General features: G+C 43.9%; 1 protein-coding gene across 8 annotated transcripts in view; it reads right to left on the minus strand.

Moving 5' to 3' along the window:
• The window catches only part of rnf220a (ring finger protein 220a), a 511,280-nt gene that overhangs the window by 181,557 nt on the left and 301,751 nt on the right, over window positions 1–27,972 (minus strand). For all 8 annotated transcript variants that reach the window (XM_070886783.1, XM_070886789.1, XM_070886786.1 and 5 more), the window contains exon 4: window positions 22,669–22,714. In XM_070886783.1, the coding sequence (XP_070742884.1) occupies window positions 22,669–22,714 (46 nt within the window). The remainder of the gene's footprint in view (window positions 1–22,668; window positions 22,715–27,972) is intronic.

Below are 27,972 nucleotides of genomic sequence, written 5' to 3' on the forward strand. Positions count from 1 at the left end.
CCTATACTTATTCCTGCAAACCTCAATCCCTTTCATAACCAGATATTTTGTCCTGGTCTTTTTAAAGGATTTAATCAACATAACATTAACTACTTTTGATAGAAATCTGTTCTGCATAGCTACAACTTTATGGGAAAAAACAATTTCTTCTAATCTCTAGTCTTGCTTGAGGCTTGTCAATTTTGTACTTGTGTGCTCCAGTGCTACAATCAAATTTTAAGTTAAATAACCTGCTTACATCCACGTTATCCATACCTTGCGGCATTTTAAAGACCTGAATCATGCCATATCTTTTTTTCAATGAGAACAAGTCAGATTCTGTCAGTCTCTCCTCATAACATAGCAGCGAGTGTTAGAATCATGCTTGTCATTCTGCTCCCAATCATTCACATAAAACCATTGTGATGCCAGAGAGCCAGTAACTCACACATGTCCTCTGGGCACATGGGTTGTATACTTTCAATAACTCATCATTCTCATTAATCCTTTAAATAAATACAGGAATGGCGCAACTTTGTATCTAGTATTTAAAGAGTAACACACCCACAATCTACTTTAAAAAAAACTATTAGTAAGGACTGCAATTAGCATTGATTAGTTGTTTTTGCTGCGGATTTAGCGACTATTTATTGTTTTAACTGATGACATCATAAGGGGAGCTGGTGGAGGGGAGGGTCTATGGCTGACAGTGTGAAAGAGCTGAATTACTGACATTAGAGATTCATTCAATGACCCAGGATACTTCACCAAACATATCAATCTACAGCGCGTGTTAGTTAATTCTTGTGCAGTGGTCATTCCCAATAGCTGCTCTTTGTCAATTCCCCTCTCCCCAATGATGTCATCAACTTTCACCAATTAAACAAAAATGTATGTATATATTTTAATCAGCAGAAACAAACAGGGAGAAAAGTATGCTAAGGGTAATCATAATCCTTTGTAAATGTTTAATTTATAAGAGAAGTCTTGACAGTGCGACTTCTTTAACCACTGATTTAACATTTCCTTCTTCTCTAGTCCTAGGGTTGGTCTGATGTCCAGGATGTACCGAGACAGTATTTTTGTAATGTAAATTATTCTTTCTTTCCCTTCCAAAACCTTTTATTCAAAATAGGGTCAAATGATTAATAGACCACAATAGTTTTAGTCAAGTAGAAGCTCATTCCTGTATTAATCAAATAACTGAATAATCGGTGTTCTCCCTATGCAGACAGTGGAATTAAATGTTATGTATTGGTTTCATACTTTTGGCCAGCTGCTAAAGCAAGGCCCATTTATTTTGCAGCCTCTGAGATCCATGGAGACGACCTCTGAAAAATGTAGGGCCGAACTAATCCCAAACATGTCAATCTCAAGCCCTCTTCTACATACGGCTGCAGTTCAGCTTAATAAACTATTCTTAAATACTGTGGAGCTGCTCACTTCCAAACACTCCCTTGCATGCGTAAGTGAAAGTGCAGAGCCACGGATACCAAATAATACTGTCCTCCTGCGGCTGTAGTGTATTATAGGAGTGTCACAAATAATAGATCTTTTAATGCCAAACAGTCACGGGTTGCCTGGGTGAATAATCGATTATTTGGTGATGATCAAAAAGGGACGCATGCCAGTTGGTACAATTTCAGCATTTTATTTTTTTAATAAATATTATTATTTTGAACTACAATCCAGAAATGAGACACTATCAATCATCCAACACTGTAAAGCACATTCCATTTTTCATGAGGGCCAACAGTTGGAGTTGCCAGTTGTGGTACTCAGCTAGATGAGAATGCGGCTGATGGGTGATGTAGTGGAGAAATAGCACAAATGTATGCAACCTATGTCTTTAGCACATGCCTGGTGAATAAAATGTCATATTTATTAAATATGCTGGGGACATCTAGTGGTAAAATACTAATACTGAATCACTTTTAAAAACTTATCAACCTATCATAGTGATACAGACTGCAAAATATCATAAGTATCACCGGAAGACAATTTGAACCAGCTTAAACCTTTTCTATCATGTCCAATATCAGCTGTTCATCAGGCACATATAGCTCAATCTGACACTGGAGAATCAAGTATTTTAAAGACTTGGATTTATCTAGCAGCTTTCACGACCAACAGACATCTCAAAGCGCTTTACAGCCAATGAAGTACTTTTGCAGTGTAGTCACTGTTGTAATGTAGTGATGGGCACAGAGTGTAGTTTGTTCATAAATGACTGACATACATAATAAATAGACTGTTGGTAGTTTCGCTCCCAACTGGGTCACATGTTTAAGTCCCAGGTGCTGCCTGTCGCTTGAACTTGCGAGCCTCACATTGGGTGACCTTCATTTCTCAGCTGTGTAGAGCGTTGGACAACAGCAACCATTTCCATCCGGCAGCTTGTGACTACTTCTCCCCATAAATCACACTTCCTGCTGGATAATGCGTAAGGCATTAGCAGTGTGCTATGAAAAGATTGACACCCAAATGAAGGAAAAGCCTACATACAAGAGGGGGAAAAAGATTTTGATTTTATTTAAATTATTTGGGCTAGAAATTTGGCGATTTTGCGACCGGGTTTTTGATGCAATTTCATCTTTTTTGGCGAAAACCCGGTCGGCGGAAAATTCGTTGACGTTTTGCGGTGGCGCTTTTCAAATACTGCTGGAGAGGAGCGCCGCCGTGCAAGAATTGAAATATCGCTTTCACCTAAAATTTGGCTCTGTGTGCATCCATATTTTGCACGAAAAAGACGGACAGGGAAAAAGCTGCATTGCAGCCCTTGGAGCAGCGGTAAGTATGAAGACCTGCAAAAAAGGTAAGTTAAAATTTTAATTATTTAATTCTTTTGCAGCGATTCACTCGATAAGTCTCTTGTATACGTTTGGTGAATTTTTTTTGTTGGTTTTTTCCAATTTACTTTTAGGTGTTTTTCCGCCCTCCCAAGGCCCAACTCACAGCGGTTTCGGCCTCGGATTAAAGTTGGCAAGAATCGCGGTTTGAGTCGCGAATTCTCGTGCAACGCCGATTTTTACCGCTGCGCAAATTAAACCTTGAATTTACGGCCTCATAGCAATAGTGTTGCGATAACGGTAATTTTGGCAAAAAAATACAGTTATCGCTGAGAACCGAATTTCTAGCCCATACTCTGTGATAAAAGGCCCAAATTTGGCCAGGAGTTGCTCCGCTTTTTTTTTTTAAGTGTCTTAAAAAACCCCATTCTGCATTTAATTTGCGCCAGTGTAAGTGAGTTAATTAGGATTTTTTTTAGTTTAGTTTAGTTTTTTTTTCCAAAAGGGGTTGTTACCAGCCACCTATGCCTGTTTTGGCCATTTAAGCCAGTTTGGACAGTTAATAGTTGCTCCAAACTAACTTAGGCCAGTGTATGTGGCCACTTGTGGCCCGCACAGAAAACCCTTGCGGAGAGTTAAGAAATCAGCGCAGGTAAGTACATTCTGAAGCACCAAGCACTAAACAAAGCACATAAATAAGCATTCAATAACAAATAAAAAATACAAGGAAGCTGAGAGGACCTGCACCTAGCACCAAGACTAACAAAGCACTAAACAAAGCACAAAAAGTAATAAGCAATTAATTAACAAATAAAAAATAGAAGGAACCCTGCACCTAAAAGCACCAAGACCAAAGTAATAAGCAATCAATCAATCAATAATAAATAAAAAATAGAAGTTCTACCAAAACAAGGCCCGGGAAGGCTGCAGGCTGCCGATGAGGGAGACCATTCGGCCAGGGATAGGGGCGGCGCGCTTCGGCCCCTCCCACACAGCCTGCAGCACATTCTCACAGATTCTGGGGGTGAGGAGCTACTGTGCATGCGTGCACACTCTAGTGCGCATGTGCAGAGGTCCTGTTCCGCCCCCGAATCCAGTGGCAACACTACGCCACCATCGAGGAGAGGCTGGGGAGCGGCCAAACTTGGCCCGAAGATTTTTGGAGCACTTCCAGGCGGACCTCTGGTGAGTGCGCCAGAAATCTGTACTGGCCAAATTCTACCTCAATAAGAGTTGAATTTAAAGGGAAATCAATGCGACTTTCAACCACCTTAAATTTAATGAGATATGTTGTAACTTTATTATTATAAACTTTTATTAGAAGTCTCAGAAGAAGCGTCATCAAAGCCAATTAAAGCCCTTGATACTAAGAAATAATTCTGCCAATGCGAAATTTATGACAATATTTTGCGATCTTTATTCGAACAGTTTGGTGCTGTGGTGGCAGGAGATTTCACATTTGGCTATACAATAAATGGTTATGAGCTAAGCCATTACAAAAAGTGTCGTGGTTGCATACTGCTGGAAACCACGGAATGGGAATCAGTACACTTTCCGAATTGAATGATTTTTGAAGTTCAGACAGATGCAGCCACCAGAAGTGCAACCTTGAGTTGCTGGAAGTTCACATTTAATAGTAACCATCTAAATTTAAATGATTTGAAGGAAAGTCCAGGAATACTATCAAAATATTTTATCTTAAATTATCATTAGCTAACCAACATTGCACCCTCCTAATATAGTGATCCTGAAGCTTTTTGAACAGTAACAGTAAAGACTAAGGGGAAAAAGTGCTGGATTACTTAACCTTTCTGTGACATGAATTAGGAGGCCTTCTATTTCGCTTTTCCCAGTTTGTCTGCTGAGGGGAGCAACCAAAAATACGGGCCCGTAATTTGCAGTCAGTGGTGAAGCAAAGGCGCTCGCTCGCTCATTGGCCCCGAAGAAAGCTTCCCACAAAGATCCCACAATCTCTGTGGCGAGAAGTTCTGCTTTCTCGACATGCAGTTGAGTTTAGTGGGAATTTCGTAGCGCAAGCTGCTGGGACATCAACAAGCTGTCGGAGCAGCCAATCACAACGCAGAGTTCCCACCTACAGCAAACTCGGAAGTGAGTAAGCTCCTTTGATTCTAACTCTTTAAAAATGTTAGTCGGCAAAACAAAGATTGGGGCTCTCACATGGGGAAAAGGGAAACCTGAAATAAAGATGAACAATCTTTTAAAAAATATACACTTTTTAAGTTTCTTAAACATTTTAATTTTTTTATTAAAATGGAGAAATTTGACACTCCACAAAATTTAAATTAGTTTTTCAGGGTCATAATGTTTGTTTAGCCGTCAATACGCTGTTAAAATCCCAGTTACATCTGATCCAACAAGACCGAACATTGAATGGGGTATTTAACAGCGATATTACTGCAGGAAAGCCAAAGAGGTCAGAATTGCCCCTTTCCCTCTTTGAGGCGGCCACAGGTCGGTAAGGAATCACCACTGGGTCAGCGTGGAGGGGCCCACATTTTAAAAATTGCCCTGGTGGATTTTCCCACCAGAGATTGTCTCCGCTCCGTCCGTTTTCCCACCCCGTCGGGCACCCTGCGGGAAATTTCCCCGTCCGGAATTGCCCCGCCGGTCAGTACCACTGACAACTTTTTCTGGCGGCAAACTTCTTGTGGCTGGGGAGGGGAGGGCGCACTACCACAGCCGTCTTTTTATTTTAATTGTCGGCCAACTGCCAGGTTGGCCCAACAATGGTAGTCATGGGTTCGGCCGGGCCGCCAACAGGCAGCCCCGCATGTCCTCTTGGGTACCGGGCCGCTGGCCCGGCCTAAACCCTCCCTGGTGGCCCAGTGTTTGCCACTAAAGTGGCTGCAGAGTTCACAGCGGCCCTCCCCTTTAACTGAAGGGGAAAGATGTTGTGATGCGTTAGCGCCACGCGGCACGTCCCGTCGCGCTGACATCATCACGGCACACTGATGACTCGGAGCGACGGCCACTCCGACCCGCCCGCACTTCCGCCCTGATGATGACACCACTTCCGTCCCGCTCCAAAAAAAACCCAACAAGGACCTGAATTTTTCCGGATTGTCCACCCTATGCATTGGGGCGGATGGAACCCTTATAAACTAATAGGTGCGCCCTGTTTCGGGCAGTATCGGCCCCGAAGTTTTCATCAGTTTCACTGATATCCCCGATTACACTGATTGCCGGCTATGGGGGGACGGAGGGGGTTGCACACCACAGCCAGTGTCGGAGTAGTGAATGACTGACCATAACTTCAGGAGTTCCGTGTTAGGATGCGCTAAATCCTGAAGTTGCGGTCAGTTTCAAAGGGGTAATAACAGCGAACGCGATTCACTGACTGTTACTACACTGACTGCAAATTCCGAGCCATTATTTTGTAAAACAGAACTCTCTATATGCATGGGAGCATGCATGGACCCAATTTAACAATATCTTCAAGACTACCAACATTATAATCTGCTGCCTTCCTTGTCTTGGAATTGTGAATTTATGCCAGTAAGGACTGTGTCTGTAAGTCCTAACATCTCTCTTGTTTTCTCAAGCTGGAGAGAATGATATGGAAGTGCAGCTATCCCAGCATCCATAGTGGTAGTGAAAGCCCTCTATAAAAACTACAGACAAGTTTGCACCTCACATATGCCAACCTGCAAAACTAGGAAAAGCTGACTCAGCCTCAAATAAGCAGACCTGAATATTTATGACATATAGCTAAGGTGAAAGTGCAGGCCTGTCATGAACTAAGCGGCAGATATACCCACTATGTGAATCACTTATGTAGTGGAAGATTGTGGCAAAAAAAAATGGGGATTTCCCCTCATTTCTTGTGGGAAAATTAGGGGCAGTTTTCCTCTGCAGGCCACCACTGGGTGCACAGTAGATTCAGTGAACCAGACACGCACTGTGCTTTTGAGTGAACTTCCCACAATTTTCCTGACACGGGCCATTTGCATGAGCTGGACATAGTCCTGGCTGCTCGCATCAGGACCTTCTGGCTACTGCTGCTGGAGGGACCTGAAAATTATCATGGGCGGGAATTAAAAAAAACTCACCAGTCACCACTTACCTCAGAGGTTCGAAGCGAAAGGCCTACTGCCAGGCTTCTGCAGGTACTCTTCGCTTGTTACCCAATGGTCAAGCAAAGAGGAAACTGAGGCAGGAGGCTGGGAAAGACCCCTCCTGCCTCATCTGCATAATTACACTGGAGCAACACTGATTTACAACTGCAGACACTGCACTAAAATTCAGACTGTACATGTGAAATGTGTGCCACAATCAGCCAGGGTACTGATTCTTGGTCGATTGAAAGTGTATTAAACAGTGAGGAAGATAGTAATAGACTTCAAGAAGACATAGACAGGCTGGTGGAATGGACGGACACAAAGCAGATGAAATTAAATGCAGAAAATTGTGAGGCAATACATTTTGGTAGGAAGAATGAAGAGAGACAATACATGTTAAATGGTACAATTTTAAAGGGGGTGTGAGAACAGAGAGACCTGGGGTCGTGTGCACAAATCTTTTATGCAGTTCATAAAGCATATGGGATACTAGGCTTTATAAATAGAGACATAGAGTACAAAAAGCAGGAAGTTACGCTAAACCTATTATAAAACACTAGTTCGGACCCATCTGGAGTATTGTATCCAATTCTGGGAAACACACTTTAGGAAGGACGTCAAGGTTTTAGAGAGGGTTCAGAAGAGATTTACTAGGATGGTTCCTGGGAAGAGGGGTTTCAGTTACATGGATGGATTGGAGAAGCTGGGGTTGTTCTCCTTGGAGAGAAGGCTAAGAGAAGATTTGATAGAGATGTTTTAGTTAGAGTAAATAAGGAGAAATTATTTGCAATGACTGAAGGGTCGATAACCAGAGGCCACAGAATTAAGGTGATGGGCAGTAAAATCAGAGGCGACATGAGGAAAAACTATTTTACACAACGATTGGTTAGGATTTGGAATGCACTGCCTGACAGAGCGGTGGATATAGATTCAATAGTAGCCTTCAGAAGGGAATTGGATAAATACACAAAGGATAAAAAATTGCAGGGATATGGGGAAAGAGTGGGGGCATGGGACTAACTGGATTACTCTGCAAAAGAGCTGGCGCAGACTCTATGGGCCGAATGGCCTCCTTCTGTGCTGTACTATATCCAGTGGCCCTGCTGGAAACTGCAAATGCGGGATATTGAAGGAGGACAGGATTGGGCTGAACAGTCGTGTACCCCACAGTTGAATAGACTGTTAACACTCACTGCAATCTAGGCTCTGATATGATGAATAGCCACTCGCATTAGCTACTGGAGGTTGGCTGGACCCCAATATCAGTCGGCAATTTGGGGGAGGGGAGAGGGGGGAGGATTTTTTTTTTAATTTGAAAATTTTTTTAATGCAATTTTATTCAAAAGTCAAAAGTCATCAGCAGAATCATCCATTATAGTGTTTAGGCCATGTGAAAGGAAAGAGAATACTAAAAGCATTTTGATGAAAGAACTCGTAATGATACAGCACCATGTGACAGTAAAGGACAATGCCTTTTGCAGTGTGTTACTAGAATACTCAATTTGATAAATTTTTGCCACACTGAGCTCTAAAGGAAGCACAAAATCAAGGGGCCCCTGCAACTCATTCACCTGTCCTCTCCCTCCTTTACTTCCTTCAGTGCTGGAAGAATGGTTGGTGTGCAGGTCAGCAGTTGTGCTGAGAGACTGAGAAACGATAAAAGCGAGGAAAAATTAATCAAAAAAATAATTTGCGCAGCATGATTAAAAAACATAACTTTTACACCACCAGCTAGCTCAGCACAAGTGACATTTGCAAGAGGGAAAAGTATCTTCAAAAGGTAAGAGCTTAAAAATAATAATTCATGGCTTTTCAACCTTTTACATGATGTTCCCCCACCAGCTAATTTTAGGTTTAATGGCAGCAAGGCAATTAATCTTTGCAAGCCTGGTGGCTCCAACACCTCTGACTTCGAGACAGCTCCTTTTTAGAGAGAAGCATTAGACATCTTTCCCTTGCAATTTCTATCCCACAAATTAATCTTCGTCGTACATCTCCAAAATGAATTGAAATTGCTAGCACATTGTAAATATTGTTTCCCTACGCGTGCAGGATCATGTGTCATAAAGTGAATGGAAGTGCATTTCCCTCTGACATTTTGTTAACTGAATTCCCTTTAAGGCAGCCATTTGAGACTATTAAGTGCTATCCTCTCATTTACAGACGGCTGAAAGAAGAAATCGGGAAGGCTTTCTCTCTCGCTCTCTTTTTCCTGTATCTGCTGGGTTGTCAGTGGAATGAATTTTTAAAAATTCAGCTCAATGAAAAGCTGACTCCCCAGTTCTATTTTTCTTTTCTTTGTTTGGACAAGTACTTCTGTACTTCTTTCCTCAAACCAGTCACTATTTAGCAGCCAAACTCTCTGGCATTGGAAACTGTATTTTAAACATGTCATTGATTCCAACAATCACTGAACGGATGCAGGGTTAAGGATCCCACTACATCATCACAGCAATGTACTAAACACTAACTTGAGAAGATTATTCCCTCCTGCACCAAAGTGAGAGGTCTAATTGTTCTAATTAACTTTGTGGAGTCAAAAATTGTTGCAGTGTAATAAAAATACTGGAATGGTGAATAAATTTGAATTCTTGTTGGGAGGGGATTGGCTGGCATACAGTTAATACATTGTTACCGCTGCAACCTGGTTTGAACAAAGTGAGAGAGAGGTTGATGATTCGTAAGTCATGAGATGTAACTGCTCCACCGTACAGGAGAGAAAGGCACAAAGTCAGGATTTTGGCAAAACACACTGCAATGATTCCGGAAAACTAATGGTATTGTATCGAACTAATGCATAATATCTGTGGGGTTGGGAAGGGTATCACTATACTTGTAGGGCTTTTAGTCTGCCCTTCTTCAAATTCAACTCTTCTTGGGGGGGGGGAATTATAACCCCAAAAAGCAGCTGGTTTGGGCTCGGGTGATAGGCTAGTGTTAAAAATCTGAATCCCGACCCCAACCCGCCGACTTCCAGTTTTAACGGAGGCAGTACAGAGGGGTGGGCAGCCAACCCGCTCCCAGGAGGCGGATTGGCACTTTAAATATTACAATGAGGCCTCTGATTTTGAAACTCAATTTTAAATTTACTCTGGCTTGTCCCCCGCTTCGGCTTTCCGCTGGCCCCCCCTCACTCCGCAGCCTCCGATTCCCCCGTCCGGCCTCCGATCCCTGGACCCTGACACCCGCTCTGGTCTCTGGTGCCCCCTGGCCTCATTTTCAAACTCAATTTGAAATTTACTCTGGTTGGTCGGGTTTCCCAGGCCTCAAAGAAGCCGCCAGCTAAAGGAAGGTGAGGACTGCTGGATCCAGGAGCTAAGTGCCTTTCCACTTACCTGCTGGATCCAATATCCCTGCCTTGCCAACCCCTCATGATCGGACACTCCTCCCACCCTTCCAATCTCCCAGCAACCTCTGTCCCAAGGCCTCCGACAGCCGCCCACAAGGCCTCCGCTCTCCGAACCTCCCCCACCCCCACGGCTTTCCGCTTACACCCCCTCCCTCCACAGCCTCCGATTCCCCCGTCAAGCCTCAGATCCCCCTCCCGGCTTTCCAACCCACGTCCCCGGACCCCAACTCCCCCACCGGTCTGTGACCCCGCCCCCCCCCCCCCCAGCCTCCGATCCTCAGCTCCCCAATCTCCCTTCCGGCCTTCCAACCCCCGTCCAGCGGACCACAACTCCCCCTCCGGTCTGTGACGCCTCCCCTCCTCCGATCCTTCACCTACACTCTCTGATCCATGGTCCTGAGTGCCCATCCTGCCTTCCGAACGACTCCAACCTCCAGCCTTCCTACCACCTCCGATGATCAAAGCCTTCCAATCCCCCCCTCCAGCCTTCCGGCCCCCTCCAACTCCCTTTGACCATCCCCAGCCTTCCAATCCCCCCTCCAGCCTTCCGACCACCTCCGACGATCAAAGCCTTCTATTGTGTTTCAAACACAGTTGAGACTGCACACAGGGAGATTAAAGTAACAGTAACCTCAGTCTTTATTAAGACACTCCAGAGTGAGGAACAGGCCTTAGGGGCCGGCTTATATAAAGTGCTCCCAAGGGATGCTGGGGTCCCTTGGGACTTCAGGGGATGCGCTCCCTGGTGGCGGAACATGGGAGTGCATGCTTTACAGATACACAACATCACTCCACCACCCCCCCCCCACAAAAGTCAAAGTGAAAACTATTTACAAGGTGAAGCGGTTGGGAGCCTTTCTTTTCCTGGTGGACTGCCTCGGTACAAATATCTGTTCTGGTGTGTTGGCTGTGCCCTCACTGGGCTGGCGTGTTGTTGGCCCTGCAGGGCTGCTGGGTGAGCCTGGCCTTGCTGGGCTGTTGGGCGTGATGGGTTCGATTTCCTGGTCCGGGGTGGTGTCGTTGATCCTTTGGGTGTGTGTTGTTGGCTCGAAAAAGGTGGTGTCGTGTGTGGGTTGTTCAGAGCAGTCTGTGAACCGCAGCCTCGTTTGGTCCAGGTGGTTTCTGCAAATTTGTCCATTGTCTATTTTGACTACAAACACCCTACTCCCTTCTTTAGCTATCACCGTGCCCGCACTCCACTTGGGACCATGTCCATAGTTTAGCACATACACAGGATCATTCAGATCAATTTCCCGTGACACAGTGGTGCGACCATCGTTTACATTTTGTTGCTGCCGCCTGCTCTCTACCTCATCATGCAGGTTGGGGTGAACCAGCGAGAGTCTGGTTTTAAGTGTCCTTTTCATGAGTAGCTCAGCCGTGGGCACCCCTGTGAGCGAGTGGGGTCTGGTAGCTGAGCAGTACTCGGGACAGGCGGGTTTGGAGTGAGTCTTCTGTAACTCGTTTAAGGCTTTGTTTGATGGTTTGTACTGCCCGCTCTGCCTGCCCATTGGAGGCTGGTTTAAACGGGGCCGAGGTTGACATGTTTGATTCCGTTGCGGGTCATGAATTCTTTAAATTCGGCACTGGTGAAACATGGCCCGTTGTCACTGACCAGTATGTCAGGCAGGCCGTGGGTGGCAAACATGGTCCTCAGGCTTTCAATGGTGGCGGTGGTGGTGCTTCCCGACATTATTTCACATTCAATCCATTTTGAAACAGCATCCACTACCACCAGGAACATTTTACTGAGAAACGGGCCTGCCTAGTCGACATGGATCTTTGACCATGGTCTGGAAGGCCAGGACCACAAACTTAGTGGTGCCTCTTTGGGCGCGTTGCTCAACTGAGCACACACGCTGCATTGCCATACACAGGACTTAAGTCAGAGTCAATACCGGGCCACCACACGTGGGATCTGGCTATCGCTTTCATCATTACTATACCCGGATGTGTGCTGTGGAGATCCGAGATGAACGTCTCCCTGCCCTTTTTGGGTAGCACTGCGCGGTTACCCCACATCAGGCAGTCTGACTGAATGGACAGCTCGTCCTTTCGCTGCTGGAATGGCTTAATTAGCTCTTGCATTTCAACAGGGATGTTGGCCCAGCTCCAATGCAGTACACAGTTTTTATTAGGGACAGCAGAGAATCTTGGCTGGTCCAAGTCCTAATCTGGCGGGTCATGACAGGTGATTTATCATTTTCAAATGCTTCCATGACCATCAACAAGTCTGCGGGCTGCGCCACCATCAACACGTTTGCAGGCTGCACCATTTCCACCTCCGTGGTGAGCAATGGTAGCTGACTGAGAGCGATCCGCACAGTTCTCAGTGCCTGGCCTGTGGCAGAGGGTATAGTTATACGCTGATAGCGCGAGTGCCCACCTTTGTATGTGGGCTGAGGCATTAGTATTTATCTCCTTGTTTTCAGCGAACAGGGATATGAGGGGCTTGTGATCGGTTTCCAGCTCAAATTTGAGGCCAAACAGGTACTGATGCATTTTCTTTACCCCGAACACACATGCTAATGCCTTTTTCTCAATCATGCTGTAGGCCCTCTCGGCCTTAGACAAGCTCCTGGAGGCATAGGCGACAGGTTGCAACTTCCCCGCAACGTTAGCTTGTTGTAATACACATCCGACTCCATACGACGACGCGTCACATGCTAGCACAAGTCTTTTACACGGGTTATACAATACAAGCAGCTTGTTGGAGCATAAAATGTTTCTGGCATTCTCAAAACAATTACTTGTTTTTTTCCCCATACCCAGTTCTCACCTTTACGCAATAATACATGCAGGGGCTCTAAGAGGGTGCTTAACCCCGGTAGGAAGTTATCAAAATAGTTGAGGAGTCCCAGGAACGACCGCAGCTCCGTGACATTCTGTGGCCTGGGCGAGTTCCTGATAGCCTCTGTCTTGGCGTCTGTGGGCCGAATGCCGTCCGCCGCGATCTTTCTCCCCAAAAACTCCACTTCTGTTGCCGTGAAGACGCATTTAGACCTCTTCAGTCGCAGCCCTATGCGATCCAGTCGCTGGAGGACCTCCTCCAGGTTTTGTAGGTGCTCGACGGTGTCCTGATCCGTGACCAATATATCGTCCTGAAAAACTACCGTGCGTGGTACCGACTTGAGTAGGCGCTCCATATTTCTTTGGATGATCGCTGTAGCCGACCGAATTCCAAACGGGCATCTGTTGTAGATGAACAGTCCCTTGTGCGTGTTGATGCAGGTGAGGCCCTTCGAAGACTCCTCCAGCTCCTGCGTCATGTAGGCTGAAGTCAGGTCGAGCTTCGTGAACGTCTTGCCTCCTGCCAGCGTCGCAAATAGGTCGTCTGCCTTAGGTAGCGGGTATTGGTCCTGTTGCGAGAAACGATTAATAGTTGCTTTATAATCGCCGCAAATCCTGACCGTGCCATCACTTTTGAGTACTGGAACAATCGGGCTGGCCCACTCACTGAATTCCACTGGGGAGATGATGCCCTCGCGTTGCAGCCTGTCCAGCTCGATGTCAACTCTCTCCCTCATCATGTGAGGTACCGCTCGCGCCTTGTGGTGAATGGTTCGTGTCTCTGGGACCAAGTGGATCCGCACCTTCGCCCCGGAAAAGTTTCCAATGCCTGGCTCAAAAAGGCAAGGAAATTTGTTAAGAACCTAGGTACATAAGGCCTTATCGACATGTGATAGCGCTCGGATGTCATCCTAATTCCAGCGGATTTTGCCCAGCCAGCTCCTTCCAAGCAGTGTGGGGCCATCGCCTGGGACAATCCAGAGTGGCAGTTCGTGCACTGTGCCCTCGTAGGTGACCTTGACATGGCGCTGTCCAGGACAGTGACAAGCTCTTTGGTGTATGTTCTCAGTTTTGTGTGGTTGGGGCTCAGGGCTGGTCTGAGTGCCTTGTTGCACCACAGTCTCTCAAACATCTTTTTATTCATGATGGATTGGCTAGCACCAGTGTCCAGTTCCATGGCTACGGGTAAGCCATTCAATTGTACATTTAGCATTATAGGTGGACATTTCGTCAAAAATGTGTGCACCCCGTGTACTTCAGCATCTGCCTCCTCTCTCTGAGGCTCGAAATTGCTTTGATCCACCAAGGACCGATCTTCCTCTGCCACATGGTGGTTAGCAGGTCGAGCTGCAAGCTCGTTGGAGGTGCCCCATTGTTCCACAACTCTTGCAAACATACTCTTTGAAGTGGCAGGAATAGGCTGAATGGAAGCCTCCAAAACGCCAACATGGTGTGAATTGCCTTGCATTCATCCTTTGTTGCGGATTCTGAGTCATCTGGGTCACCTGAGGCCTGCTGGCAGTTGCAGACTCGTGGTTTCTGCCCTGTACATTTCTGCTTGCAAACACAGTTCCAGTTAATTTATGAACATTGCTAGCACATTTGTGCTGAGAGATTTGTTTGGTGTTATCACTGGTGGACATAATCGCCTATGCTATCGCAATGGCATTACTGAGGGTCGGTGTCTCTACAGTCAAAAGTTTTCGTAGGATGGTCTCATGGCCAGTGCCCAGTACAAAAAAGTCTCTGAGCATTTGCTCCAGGTAGCCATCAAACTCACATTGTCCTGCAAGTCACCTTAGCTCGGCGACGTAGCTCGCCACTTCCTGACCTTCAGATCGCTGGCACGTGTAGAACCGATACCTCGCCACCAGCACGCTCTCCCTCGGGTTACGATGCTCCCAAACCAGTGTACACAGCTCCTCATGCGACATATCTGTGGGTTTCACCGGAGCCAGAGGATTCTTTATGAGGCCGTAGGTCGGTGCCTCGCAGACCGTGATTAGGACTGTTCTCCTTTTTGCAGCGCTTCCTTCTCCGTCCAGCTCGTTAGTTACAAAGTACTGGTCTAGCCGTTAGACATAGGCTTCCCAGTCCTCACCCTCCGAGAACTTCTCCAGGATGCCCACAGTTTGCTGCATCTTTGCGTTGAATTCATATACTCGTCGCCAGTTATTGTGTTCCAAACACAGATGAGGCTGCACACAGGGAGGTTAAAGTAATGTGACCTCAGTCTTTATTAAGACACTCCAGAGTGAGGAACAGGCCTTAGGGGCCGGCTTATATACAGTGCTCCCAAGGGATGCCGGGATCCCTTGGAACTTCAGGGGATGCACTCCCTGGTGGTGGAACATGGGAGTGCATGTTTTACAGATACACATCACCTTCCAAACCCTGCGACGATTCCCGGCCTTCCGATCCCCCCTACCCCGATTCTTCCCTCCCTCCTCTCTGCAGTCTGGTGCCACAGGCCTACCCGCCCAACGGCCAGCCAGAGAAGTAAAATATTTATCAGGCCGTGCCATTAAATTCAGCAGGACCCGAGGAAACCCACTTTCCCGGGTTTCCCGAATGCAACCTAACACCCCACCCCCCCACCCACCTCCAAACAAAAATTCTGGCTCTTGTCACTCATCATCATCCTTGGCAGTCTCTCGAAATCGAGGAAGACTTGCTTCCACTCTAAAAGTGAGTTCTCAGGTGACGGTACAGTCCAATATGGGAATTACAGTCTCTGTCACAGGTAGGACAGTCAGTCTTTGAAGGAAAGGGTGGGTGGGACTGGTTTGCCGCACACTCCTTCCGCTGCCTGCGCTTATTTTCTGCATGCTCTCGGTGACAAGACTCAAGGTGCTCAGCGTCCTCCTGGATGCTTTTCCTCCACTTAGGGTGGTCTTTGGCCAGGGATTCCCAGGTATCGATGGGGATGTTGCACTTTATCAAGGAGACTTTGAGGGTGTACTTGAAACGTTTCCTCTGCCCACCTGGGGCTCACTTGGTGTGTAGGGTGCTTGCTTTGGGAGTCTTGTGTCGGACATGCGTACAATGTGGCCCGCCCAACGGAGTTGGCTGAGTGTGGTCAGTGCTTCGATGATGGGGATGTTGGTCTGATCGAGAACACTGATGTTGGTCCGTCTGTCCACGCAGGGGATTTACAGGATCTTACAGAGACATCGTTGGTGGTATTTCTCCAGCGATTTGAGGTGTCTACTGTTTTTGGCCCATGTCTCTGAGCCATACAGGAGGGCGGGTATCACTACAGCCCTATAGACCATAAGCTTGGTGCCAGATTTGAGGGCCTGATCTTTGAACACTCTCTTCCTCAGACGACTGAAGGCTGCGCTGGTGCACTGGAGGCCGTGTTCGACCTTGACGTCGAAGTCTACCCTAGCTGATAATAGCCTCCCAAGGTATGGAAAGTGGTCCATGTTGTCCAAGGTCATGCCATGGATTTTGTTGACTGGGGGGCACTTCTGTGTGGCGGGGTCAGGTTAGTGGAGGACCTTTGCCTTACGGATGTTTAGTGTAAGGCCCATGCTTTCGTATGGCTCGGTGAAGATTGTGGTGTATGTAGCACACAAATCACTGACTCCACACGGTCTGGTGTAAATCTAACTGCTGTGACCTTCGTCCTTTATTGTTCAGCTCCAGAGTGCCTCTCAGGTGTGGTGGTCAGCCTTATATAGCACCTGTTGCAGGTACTACCAGGGTTTCCCACCACAGCGCCCTCTGTGGGGTGGCATAGTGCTTACATTACATTTAAGGTACTGGGACGATACACACATCATTACATAACATAACAAAGATGTTGACTAACAAAGCAACAAAGGCATAGAAGGCAGTGAGTGCAGAAATGAGTAGTGCAGAAGTGTTCTTCAGAGATTGGGTATTGAGGTACATTGTCAAAGCAGTGGTAGGGGAGCTTTGTACTCGACATGACTGGTGCCCTAACTAATGTGAAAGGTAGATGATAATGTTACAAGGTGCAAAATGAAAAACAGGAATACCGCTCTCCTTTACTGTCATCTTTCCCATATAGATCACTACCAAGAAACCCAAAGTTCCTGGCAAAACGCCTAGTACTAATAGGCCCGATTCATTCTAAGGCCTGGGCCTCAATTCCCTTTGCCAGTGAGCTGCTGATGACAGTTAGATCCATAGTAGTGGTGGCCTCTGATTGTTTTGTGGGCCCACTCCTGCTTCTCCTGGCCTCGCCAAAAAATATATATCTGGGGTCATTGTGGGAGTGCCATCCAACAGTCACACTTGCCCACCTGGTACAAATAGATGAAGCGTCCATGGCACACACTCCGCCTACTTGCACCACAAAATTGCCATCGGAGTCCGATGTATGTCATATGACCCCAATATCACCGTTGCAAATGCCCTAGCCAAAATGGTGATAGTACCAGATGATTTAAGAATCTGATTACTTGATCACCGTGGAAAACTATTGAGTAGCGAGGCATACAAGCTTATCTTTATATGCCCTCGCAAGCACAGGTAAGCCGTCGCTCGGGTGGGAGGACAAATGCCTTATGTTATCCCATGCACCAACCGCTCAGCGAGTCAACTGCTCAACCCATCCCGGGCTAAGCCAGAGGAGGGCAGCAAAGCAGAAATCAGATATCTGAAAAGAATGAATTCAGATGTTTTAAATGTGGTGTGGTAGGCCACAAATCAAACACCGCTGGTCTTCCAGAAATAATGCTACATAGACCGCAAGGCATTAGATGGCCAGCTAATGTGCTGATTGTCGATGTAGGTAGATTGACTCCTTATGTCAATGAACCTGAGAGGTCCATCCATGACAGATACAAATTCGTAACGTAGGCATAGTCTGCTATCTATATTAAAATTCAAACTGAAAAATTGAATCTATTTGAAGACAAAAGATTCCAGGTAAACACATACTTGATCCAAGCACAGAATTTTAATCTACCTAGAGTCTTTCAGTTACACTGCAAGGAATTCCTAATCATAAGGCAACTCATAGAGCTAAATTATCCTTCTGACATGTAGAGAGTAAAATTATTTGCGTGCAAATAGGCTCTAATTTCTAATTACATGCAACTGAATGTTGTATAAATATGTCATCTACTATAGACTGTATGCTACCATTTGGTCATTACTGCATCTCACCTTGACTACTGCAACTTCTCAATTCTTCTATTCTTTTTGCAGACTTCCCAGAATAACTGCAAGAGATCACAGAAGAAGGACCCCCTAACATCAGGCCTCATCCCCGATGTAAGGAAGAAGCCCTCCAAATGATCAGAAGGGAGGCCATAAAGAGTAGGGATGGGGAAGTAGAAGGTTCAAGATTCAGTACCAACTTTGCTGCTCTTCTTTTAGAATCAAACAATAATACAGCACAGAAGGAGGCCATTCGCCTCAGCTCCCTGTGCCAGCTCTTTGAAAGAGCTACCAATTAGTCCCACCCCCCTGCTCTTTCCGCATAGTGCTGCAAATTTGTCCTTTTCAAGTATATTTCCAATTCCCTTTCTCTTTCACTAACTGCTAGAAAACATAAACTGAAACCATTTACTATGCCACTCCTTCTTCGGAGAGCAAGCTGCTCATCAGGACATCAATGTAACTTGTCTTTCTGCTCTCTTTCTCTAGATATGCTAGATAATGCTGAGCCAGGGCCCACTTCACCCAGCCAAGCCGGCACTTCACCACACACACCCCTTGCCTTCCAAGTATTAGCTCAGATGCATCCAGCCCAGGGTGTTTAGAGAGTGAATTAGAGGGCAGTGCACTGGGCAAGACACACAGTACAAACATGCAGGTACAGCTAAGTTGTGGCATAGGAGAAGGAGGAACCATCAGTCCAGAGGGCTGCTCCCGCCTCCACATTAATCTGCGAGCTGCTACAGGCCCGTGCTAACTCCTCTCCTGTTTGCCTCCCCCGCTTCCCTGGATTTACCTGCAGGTTGCTGCCAGAGAGGGAGCCGGCCCAAGTTGGATGCTGGCAAAATGATGACCAGCCTCTGGAGACACAACAGAATCCAGCAGTTCATCGCTGTTATTTAAATGATGCCTAAGGCCCAATTTCTGTTGAGCCTTGGGCCTCCTGGTTTCGGCGCAAAAACAAATTTCTACCCCTTAGAGTCTAATCACTTAAAAAAAAAGGCAATTTTCTCCTTCAGTACACACTGGGAGCACATGTTTGGAAATTGTGCCCACCCATCCATTGTTTTCCACCTATTAAAAGTTATGGTGGGAAATCATTTGCTAGAGGTGCACAATTTATCGATAATTAACTCCCAGCATTCGTAGGGAGTGAGAAAATAGAAACGTCTCCTCATATGCCTTTAAGAGTTTCCTATTGTGTATTTATTGTAAAATAAACGGTGAAGTGGGCTGTGAGATAAAGGTTAACCAATTGCTTCCTTTTATTCACAATTTGTAGAAACCCTCATTCAAGTGTAACATTTCTTAGAAAACTAGTTCTTGGATTCAGCTGCACATCTTTGAGGAGTGAAATCTGTGGTAGGTTTTAGCATTACCTTTTAATGTCTGGGACCTGAAAAATCCAAGACAGATAGCTGGGTGAAAATATTCTTTAAACATATCTGCAACACATAATTCTCCATAAATATGAACTAATCTCAGCATGGAAGGCCAAGTAGGAATCGACGGTGTGAAAATAACAATTTATTAACAAAGATCTTTTGGGACTAAGGGCAGACCATAGGCATCATGTGAACTGAACTCAGTGGGGTTCATCTGCGATTCATTTTAAAACTGTATTTTGTTCATCATTATTTTAATATTTTATCTTGTTGAATGTTTTATGGGTGTGAGTAACATTGGGGTAGATTCTCCTCTCGAGTAGTGTTTGGGTGGTCAGCCTGCGGAGCGCATCCCTAGGGCGCCCAGTGCTCCTGGTGGGAGACCCTGTCTATTTTGAGGTGTTGTTCGTATAGGGATGGCGGGCTGCAGGTGATAAACCAAGCAACCAGGGGCAGTGCCCCCACCACACCACAATATCATGAATAATATGCTTATCAAAGTGAAAGATATCAGTGCTGGGGAATGGTAATTTTTTTGTGTCAATATTGATGAATCTCAGTGCTGCCACTGCACTGTGTAGGCTAATTGCACAGCAAAGCTCCCTGTGCTTTTTCCCAACAATGTGCTTGAAACCAACCTTTGAACAGTGTCCCTTCTGCACTGGTGTGAGTTTTCATTTTTCACATCAGCTATCCATTATGTGAAGTTTCGTGCCAATCTGACAGGGTTGTGGGCAGTTTTGTGCTCTGGACTTATGCTTCTAGTGGATAGCACTTCTAGAGAGCTGGCACGAGGGCAAAAGGAATCCTCCTATAAAATTCTAGCATTCTATGATTTTATTACTGGAGTGAAACTCTCCAAACTCATTTTATGTGAGGCCCTTATACCCAGCCAGAGAGGAGACTTTAAAATCCCTTCAGTTTAGATTGGATTCAATCGAGATACCAGAGGTGAATGGGCAATATTCTAACCCACTGTCCTACCTCGTTTCCATTTTATTTTTGACCCCAAAACTCTTTTCTTTGGTAATTTGGTCATGGAGGCTCGGTACTTTCCTTTTTGCATTGAAAGCAATCATGACTAACAAATATCTTCATGCACATGCCACCTAAAAATGAAGACCTGCTTCTAGGAATACCTGCCTAAAAAGCTCTGTGGCTGTAAAAGTGGCACCCAGGGTTCATTTCAAACAGCCATGGCGGATCTGTGCAATATTGCCCAGGGGATCAACTGCCAAGCATTTGTCTGGTCACCGGCATACTTCTGAGGAAAGCTCGGGAATTCATCCAGTTTGGCACATCAGCAGGGCAGCAACATGATAGTGCCATCCAGTTTTATTGCATTGCTGTGTTTCCCAAAGTCCAGGATCTATAAGGTGGGTAATCATGTACCATTGCAAGATCATACTGATAATTATACAACTTCTTTCACAGAAAGGGCTACCACTCACTGAGGTACCCCAGGTTGTGTGTGACTAGATGTAAAGAATCCTTCATGTGAATGCTGGGTTCATAGAATCATAGAATGGTTACAGCATAGAAGGAGGCCATTCAGCCCTTTGAGCCTGTGCCAGCTCTCTGGAAGAGCACTTCAGCTAGTCCCACTTCCCCATCTGTTCCCCATAGCCCTGCAAACTCATTCACATGAATCCACACATGTATAAAGAAAATCTCTAGAGCGGGCACTACGGAGTCGCAAAATATTAATCATCTGTTAAAGAATACATCAGTAAGGCTTGGTAACATTGTAATTTTGGCTCCTCCAATAGTTCAATGAATTGAGGATAAGTACTCAATACTTATCCTATTGAGTATCCAGTGAGTCATATAGATAAGGAAGATCACAGGTTCAACCATTGCTATAATGAGTTGGCTGATCTTAGACATGGTGGCGGCACGAGTGCTACAATTGACCCTGAACACACTTGGGTTAATGGTCAGGATCCCTGTTCCTGATCATTTCCCAGCCACCCATGCTTGAAGCATCCTAATATGGGCATCAGGTGAGGCTAGGATCGGGCTCAGATATGAAGTCCACTGCAGTCAACTAGCCTTCTGGCACTCAGCATCAAAGCCCATGTGAACAATGGTCATTTGGATGAGGCACCAGAGAATTCCCAGTGCCTGTGGAATCTTCCCCAACAAGGTGTCAGCATCTTCAGAGGCGTAGGAGAAGGGAGAAATTGGCAGAGGAATTTTTTGAGGAGAAGAGAAGACTTATGAAGAAATATTACCATGATAAACCTTAAGCAGTGTCCATCCATCAAGTTGGTAAGTGAATAAATTTCTAGTGCCATATAACAGAACAGGTTTAAATATTCTCTGAGTTTCAAAGTTAGTTTGTGCAGCCCAATAGTTATAGATATGTTTTAAGTTCATTATTTATTTTAATAAACAGAATAACGTTAAAAAAAATTCTATTGACACTCTTTATTCATATCTAATAATATTCCAGTTACTAAGGGCATAAGATAATTCAAGAGTTATAAGGGAGAAAGTCTTGACTCCAGAGGAATGGAGGCCATATTTGAAAAAAAAAAGATGGTCTTGTAAATTCCCCTTTTAAAGGTCCTTGACATTAATATTCTCACAGCATCAACAAATTCGGGGAAAAGGTCTCTGCAATAAAGGCTACAGTAGCTGCCAAAAGTTAGTCATCTCCTGGTGCTGCCTGTTAACAGCTTATTTTTACACAGGATTGACGGGGGCCTGCAATATTTTCTGCTCCTTAATCCCACTCTGAAGGCAGCTGAAAATCCTTGAAGAGTGCTTGTTTAACAAGGACTTAATTCTAACTTAACTTGAAATGAGGCGCTCCAGGGACTAGACTGTTTTCATGCCAGTTAAAAGGCTCTGTCCCTCAGTCTCTCTTTCTAATTCTCTCCATTTCTTTGAGCTTTTTGCACTCTCATATCTCTATGTCTTCTTTCTTTCAATTCCCATTTGAAATACTATATCATTTTTAGTTTCTCCGGTCTTTTTTTCCTTTGTACCTTGCTCATTTCTTGCACGCAGATTTCTTTTATTCCCTCTCTTTTTCTTTCTGTCTCTCTCCTCTCTTTCCTTCCCCATTCTATTTTCCTTCTTGTTTATTTCCACTCTCTTTCACCCATCTTTGACATGTCTCTTTCATGTTTTAATATTTACTCAGGCTCACTTACCTTCACAGTCCCCTGGATTGTGCTGTCCTTCAACATGGAATGCTTACTGTTGAAGAAACAGGAAATAATTATTTTATTTTATTGCAGTTCATGTCTTGCCCATTGTTCCAGTTAATTTTCTGCACGAGTTCTATTACAACATGCTAATGTTTTTTGTTATTCATAATATTACCCAGTATTATTATTTCTTAAATCTCCCTCCAGTGCAAACTGTTGCAAAGCACGTTGTAATTATTTATATGTAGTGCAAAATAATCAAATGTGTGTTTTGGCAGTTTCTGCATAACATATCACACAATAAATTGCATCTCATCTGAAAGCACATCAGCTGTCCAAACGCACACATGTCAAAGTGACATTACTTCTGTTTAGCAGAAGAGAAAAAGAGAGAAAAAATTGGATTTCAAGATTATCGCCAGCCAGAGCTGTACAAGGTTTTGTCCATGTACCAAAATTCCAAGGTGTTTTAAATAGATTTAGGAGACTAAGTTGAGAGTTGCATTATAAAGGTCAGTTATCACATTGATTTAGAGGTCTGTGCAATATTACTTTGAGTCATTTGATAGCGCATTAAAAGAGATAGCATCCTTTCTATTGCCACCTCTGGGATCTAACTAAAAGCGATTCAAGGAAAAATATATAATCTGCTTAACATAAATGGTTTGTGCCTATGATTCCCCACAAAGAGAATTCCTGAGCCAGGGGAGATGCAGGGAAAAAGTCAGTTGATTCTCCACATGAAGAGGACACTTACTCTGAACACCTCCTGACAGGCAGTTACCGATCAGTAGTTGTTTGTAATTAAACAGGAAGACAGTTCAGCCGTTTCCTGAGTGTTTACCCATGCTGCTCTTGAATCAGATGCTAACGGGTCTGCTCCTTACACCCTCTTGGTCTTTACCCTTAAGCGATCATTGATAGAGATTATATTAGCATTTCAAAATCATTTGAATAAATCAGTCAAAAACTTAATGAATAAAGTTGGATGACGATTTATAATTTTTGTCAAGCAAAAATTGCAATTTTTCAAAAGTATTCCTTCACAATCTTTCACACCCCCCCCCCCCCCGCAACCTCCACAACTCCCACTTTAACCATTGATTAGTTGTGCAAACTCTAGCTGGTCACTCCCATCTATCAATCCCCATTTTCCAAGGGAACATATACTACAGCAACAGAAACGATATAGGCTAAACTATCATATTGATCACCACCAGTTTAACTGGAGAGAAACCTCAAAAAGATCACGGATAACAAAAATGGTAATTAAAAATATATGTTTTAAAAACTACCCTCAGTTGCATACTAAGCATGCTGCTCCTTTCCAAAATGTTTAATTTATCAGAAGTATTCACTGATGAGGGATTTACACTAATATTGTTTCTTAAAATATATATATATTTAAATTATATGATAGCATTTATCAAAATATTTAAACAATTTCATACTATGTTCATATTTTTTCCATCGCAAAGTTGAAATATTTTATTTTTGCCGCATCTTCTGAATCTGCAGGGCTGAGCTGATGACCTGCCACCATGCCTCCACCAGTTCTACCCTTAAGCCATCTGCTGGGAAATGCACAAAGTCAACTGGAATTTCTTTCCTTCCCTCTGATGGAGACGTTGACCTATGCCCAGGGATTGCACCTGATAGCACGGCCAAGACTGGAATGTTGTCCTGATAAGAATTAAACAAATAAAAACCTTTCCTTTCATTCCGTGCTGCAGCACGTTAGATAGAATGTGGCCATGTTCTACAATCACATCATCCTTTATTATTACAGTCAATTTACTGCCGTTATAGAGATTGTACAAATAGCAGAAGTGATGACTTTTTTACTCAATGTGGCCATAATTTGGGCTGGAAACCTGTTAAAAAATGTGTAAGCTGGCAAAAACGAATTCAATTAATAGAAGTAAACAGCTAAAATAATTCAGCTAATAGGCTGTAGAGCGAAAGTGGTTTGGGATTTTCAATTTCTACTCATTTAGGACAATAATAGTATTCATTTATCAGGTATTCACATATATCCTTACAGTAATAATAATGACAGAATTTGCTATACCTGTACTCTAAATTACTGGCCATGTTTGACTATTATATTCCATGCATTACAAAGATAAAACCTGCCACCTCCAGATATGTTCCTTTCTCTCAATATCAAGCCTGCTCTGCCATTCAATGAGATCATGGTTGATCTTCTACAACAACTCCACTTACCTGCACTATTCCCATATCCCTTGATTCCCTTAATATCCAAAATGTATTTCTTGTATATATTTTTTTAGACAAGACTCCCCTTTTCAAGATGATTATTTTTATCTCTGTGCCTTTCTTGGTCTCAACGCACTGCAAACTGAGGCCGTTGAGAGGGTGATCATGTGACTTGCTCCCAGGTTTCTCACGTACAGGAGAGTGGCCTCCAGTTTTCCTTGTGGGGAAAGTGCTAGCTTTCATCTAGTACCTCTATACCACAGCACGCCTGAGTGTGTGGGAGAGGGGGTGGGGGGATCGCAGTACTCCAAGGTGCAGCATGTTGTTTTAGGCATGGCACTGCCATTCCCTGCACGTTCCATTTTCTCTTCTCTAGGTATCACCATGCCATACACATACCCAAAGATAAAATGTGCAGGAGACCTCTGCCAATCTCATTCTGTCATAGATTACCACAAGGTTTGTAAGAGAAACCTCAGCAGGTTATTTCTACCTCTACTGATCTCTCTTTCTCTTTAGTGGAAGCACCTGGTCTTTCTTCAGTGCCTCCTTATGGAATAAATGAGATTAGGAATTTACAGTTTGTGGAATTACTGGTGCAGATCCAATGTACTCTGTGTATGTGCACTGAGGTACTACATCACTGCGGCTCTTAGAAGGTGACAGCAAAATAAATGTTGTAATCCGACAACTATAATACAAGCAGGAGAACATCTACTTTACAGGTTTTGCAGGGGGCAGTTATCAGGCAGGAGAATAGTATTAGGACTCGCCCAATGCTGTCTTCCACAATAAGAGCTTCATCCCTTTAACCAGCCTCTGGGCAAAGTTTCATGCGTAGATCCAGCTAGAAACTTTCACACTGTAAAGCACCACACAATCAACACTACGCTAAAGAAAGGCGTGCAAAATACTGGCAGAGTAATAATGACAAATGGACAGATGTGTGTGATAGATTGTGACAAAACATATTTGGAACCGTTCCGGGAACATTCTTTTTTTTATTAGTTTTCTATAAAACGGATTACTAACCTTTAGAATGTATTAATCTGTATTCTAGCCAGGAAGAATTTTCTTATTAATTACCCTGAAGTAAAACTCTTCAATTATACATTTAAATTATTGAAGTTTCAATCTAATCTCTTATGAAATTTCCCCTTTTAGACAAGTTCAATTTGAAACAATTATATATCTTTAGAAAATGAGTTGGAAATAAATTTTTTATTAAAGTAATTATGCAATGGCAGATGTACATTATTCTTTTACAAACGAAAACAGAGCACTGAGAAATAATGATTTTTTTTGTCACATCAAATTTGTAACTCTTTTCTCCTCCTTTCTTCATCATAGCACTTAACTGCTGAAAGATGTAGACGCTATAACATGCATCTATCTACTTGAGAATGTATTGTACAAAAATTACATACTTATAGCACCAATGCCATCAGCCTCAGGGGGAAAGCAGCTTACTATAAAGGCCAGATCTTAACTGCATCCGCCTTGCAACTTTGGGAATGACTGATTATAAGGCAGCAAGTATTAAAAAGCATTGCTAAGCGCTGGTCGCCAATAAGGGAAGACAGATCAAATCATATCTGTGCTGCAGACACTAATATCCTAGGCTGCAAACAGGGACATCAATACATTTTTATGAGACTTTGAAAAGATCAACACAGTAGATGTGACAAAAAACAATGCTCCTGTCATGTTCAGTTTGTCCGCAGTGCTCAGCCACAGATGCCTAAGAGTATGTCAGCGGAGCGAAATTTAATTTTACAAGATTAAATCCACCTTCATTTGGCAGATGGCCGGATGCCTTGAAATGAGCACTGAAGGTGTCTCTTGAAGACATGCGGTGCTAAGCTCCTCCAGGACATTTTGTTTTAAAGCAGCATACAAACCAGAGAGGCAGAAAGAAGCGTCTAATATAAAGCAAGACTAATGCAATAAATGCATTATGGAAATGGAGAGTGTTATTGAGACAGAGAGAGGGAGAAAGAGAGAAAGAGGGGAGTGTTCAAATATAAAGTGGATTTGGAATTTCTTGTCTCCCCAGTCATGCATCTTGCTTTTCATCATGTTTATAATGCAGCCCGTGTGAGGTTTTTTTTGTCTTTCTTATAATCCAGTTTGCAGGATTTAAGGAAATAAAATCCCAAATCCACATACTTCTAAGGGAGCAGAGGGTTTACAATCTGCCAGTGACAATCCGAAGAAGTCAAAAAGAGACTAACAGTTTGACAAAAAAAAAAGGAAAAGAAAAGAAAAGGTACAAAGTGGAACAAATAGAAAAGGCAGATTATCTCTTTTTCTATAGAGTTGTTGTGAAACCCAGAGGACTGTATAGTTGAATGAGAGAATAAAAAGAGAGTTCTATGCTGTCTGGGAGGTGATGTCAACTCTTCTGATAATTAATCCACTGAAAACAGAGGGACAGATTGTGCTCGTTTGTCAGAATTCAGCTTTTTGCAAACGTCTGTAAAAGCATGTTATGTATTTTGTCTAATAATGTCAATGATACTTCGTGTAAAATAGATCAAAGTTAAACCAATTAAAAATGATAAGGGCTTCTTTAACCTTTGGGCTGCTGATCATTCCTCACAAACTAGCATTCAACAAAGTCAATAAATTCTTTGAAAAAGGAAAAAATCCTGTATTTAGGTTTGTTTTTATTTTCTCAGGGAAATTATTGACTTGTTTTCAGCACTGTAGAGTGAAGAAGAAATGACTAATTGAAAACCACAAATTTTCAATGCGTAACCAATTGAATAATTGGATTTTGGACTGAAAGTTTCATATTCAGCGATTCTCCACCATGTATCCTGCTTATAACACAGGGGTGGGGATGAACAGCAGCACTTTCAATCACTTTCTTTAAATTATTTTCTTTATTGTCCTTTTCTCTAAGGGTGACGTGAGGCCACAGCCCAAGGAACATAGCTCGATTTCAAGTGTTTAAGTCCCTGTTGTATTCAACAAGCTTCGGGCCCACTTTTGTTGTATAACAATACTGCAGTGTCCCGTTTCTAATGATCAATATAATTAACTTTCCAGTCAATTTTATGCATTCAGAGTAAGCCACCCTGG

The sequence above is a fragment of the Pristiophorus japonicus genome, chromosome 8 (assembly GCF_044704955.1).
Source record: "Pristiophorus japonicus isolate sPriJap1 chromosome 8, sPriJap1.hap1, whole genome shotgun sequence".
NCBI classification, from domain to species: domain Eukaryota; kingdom Metazoa; phylum Chordata; class Chondrichthyes; family Pristiophoridae; genus Pristiophorus; species Pristiophorus japonicus.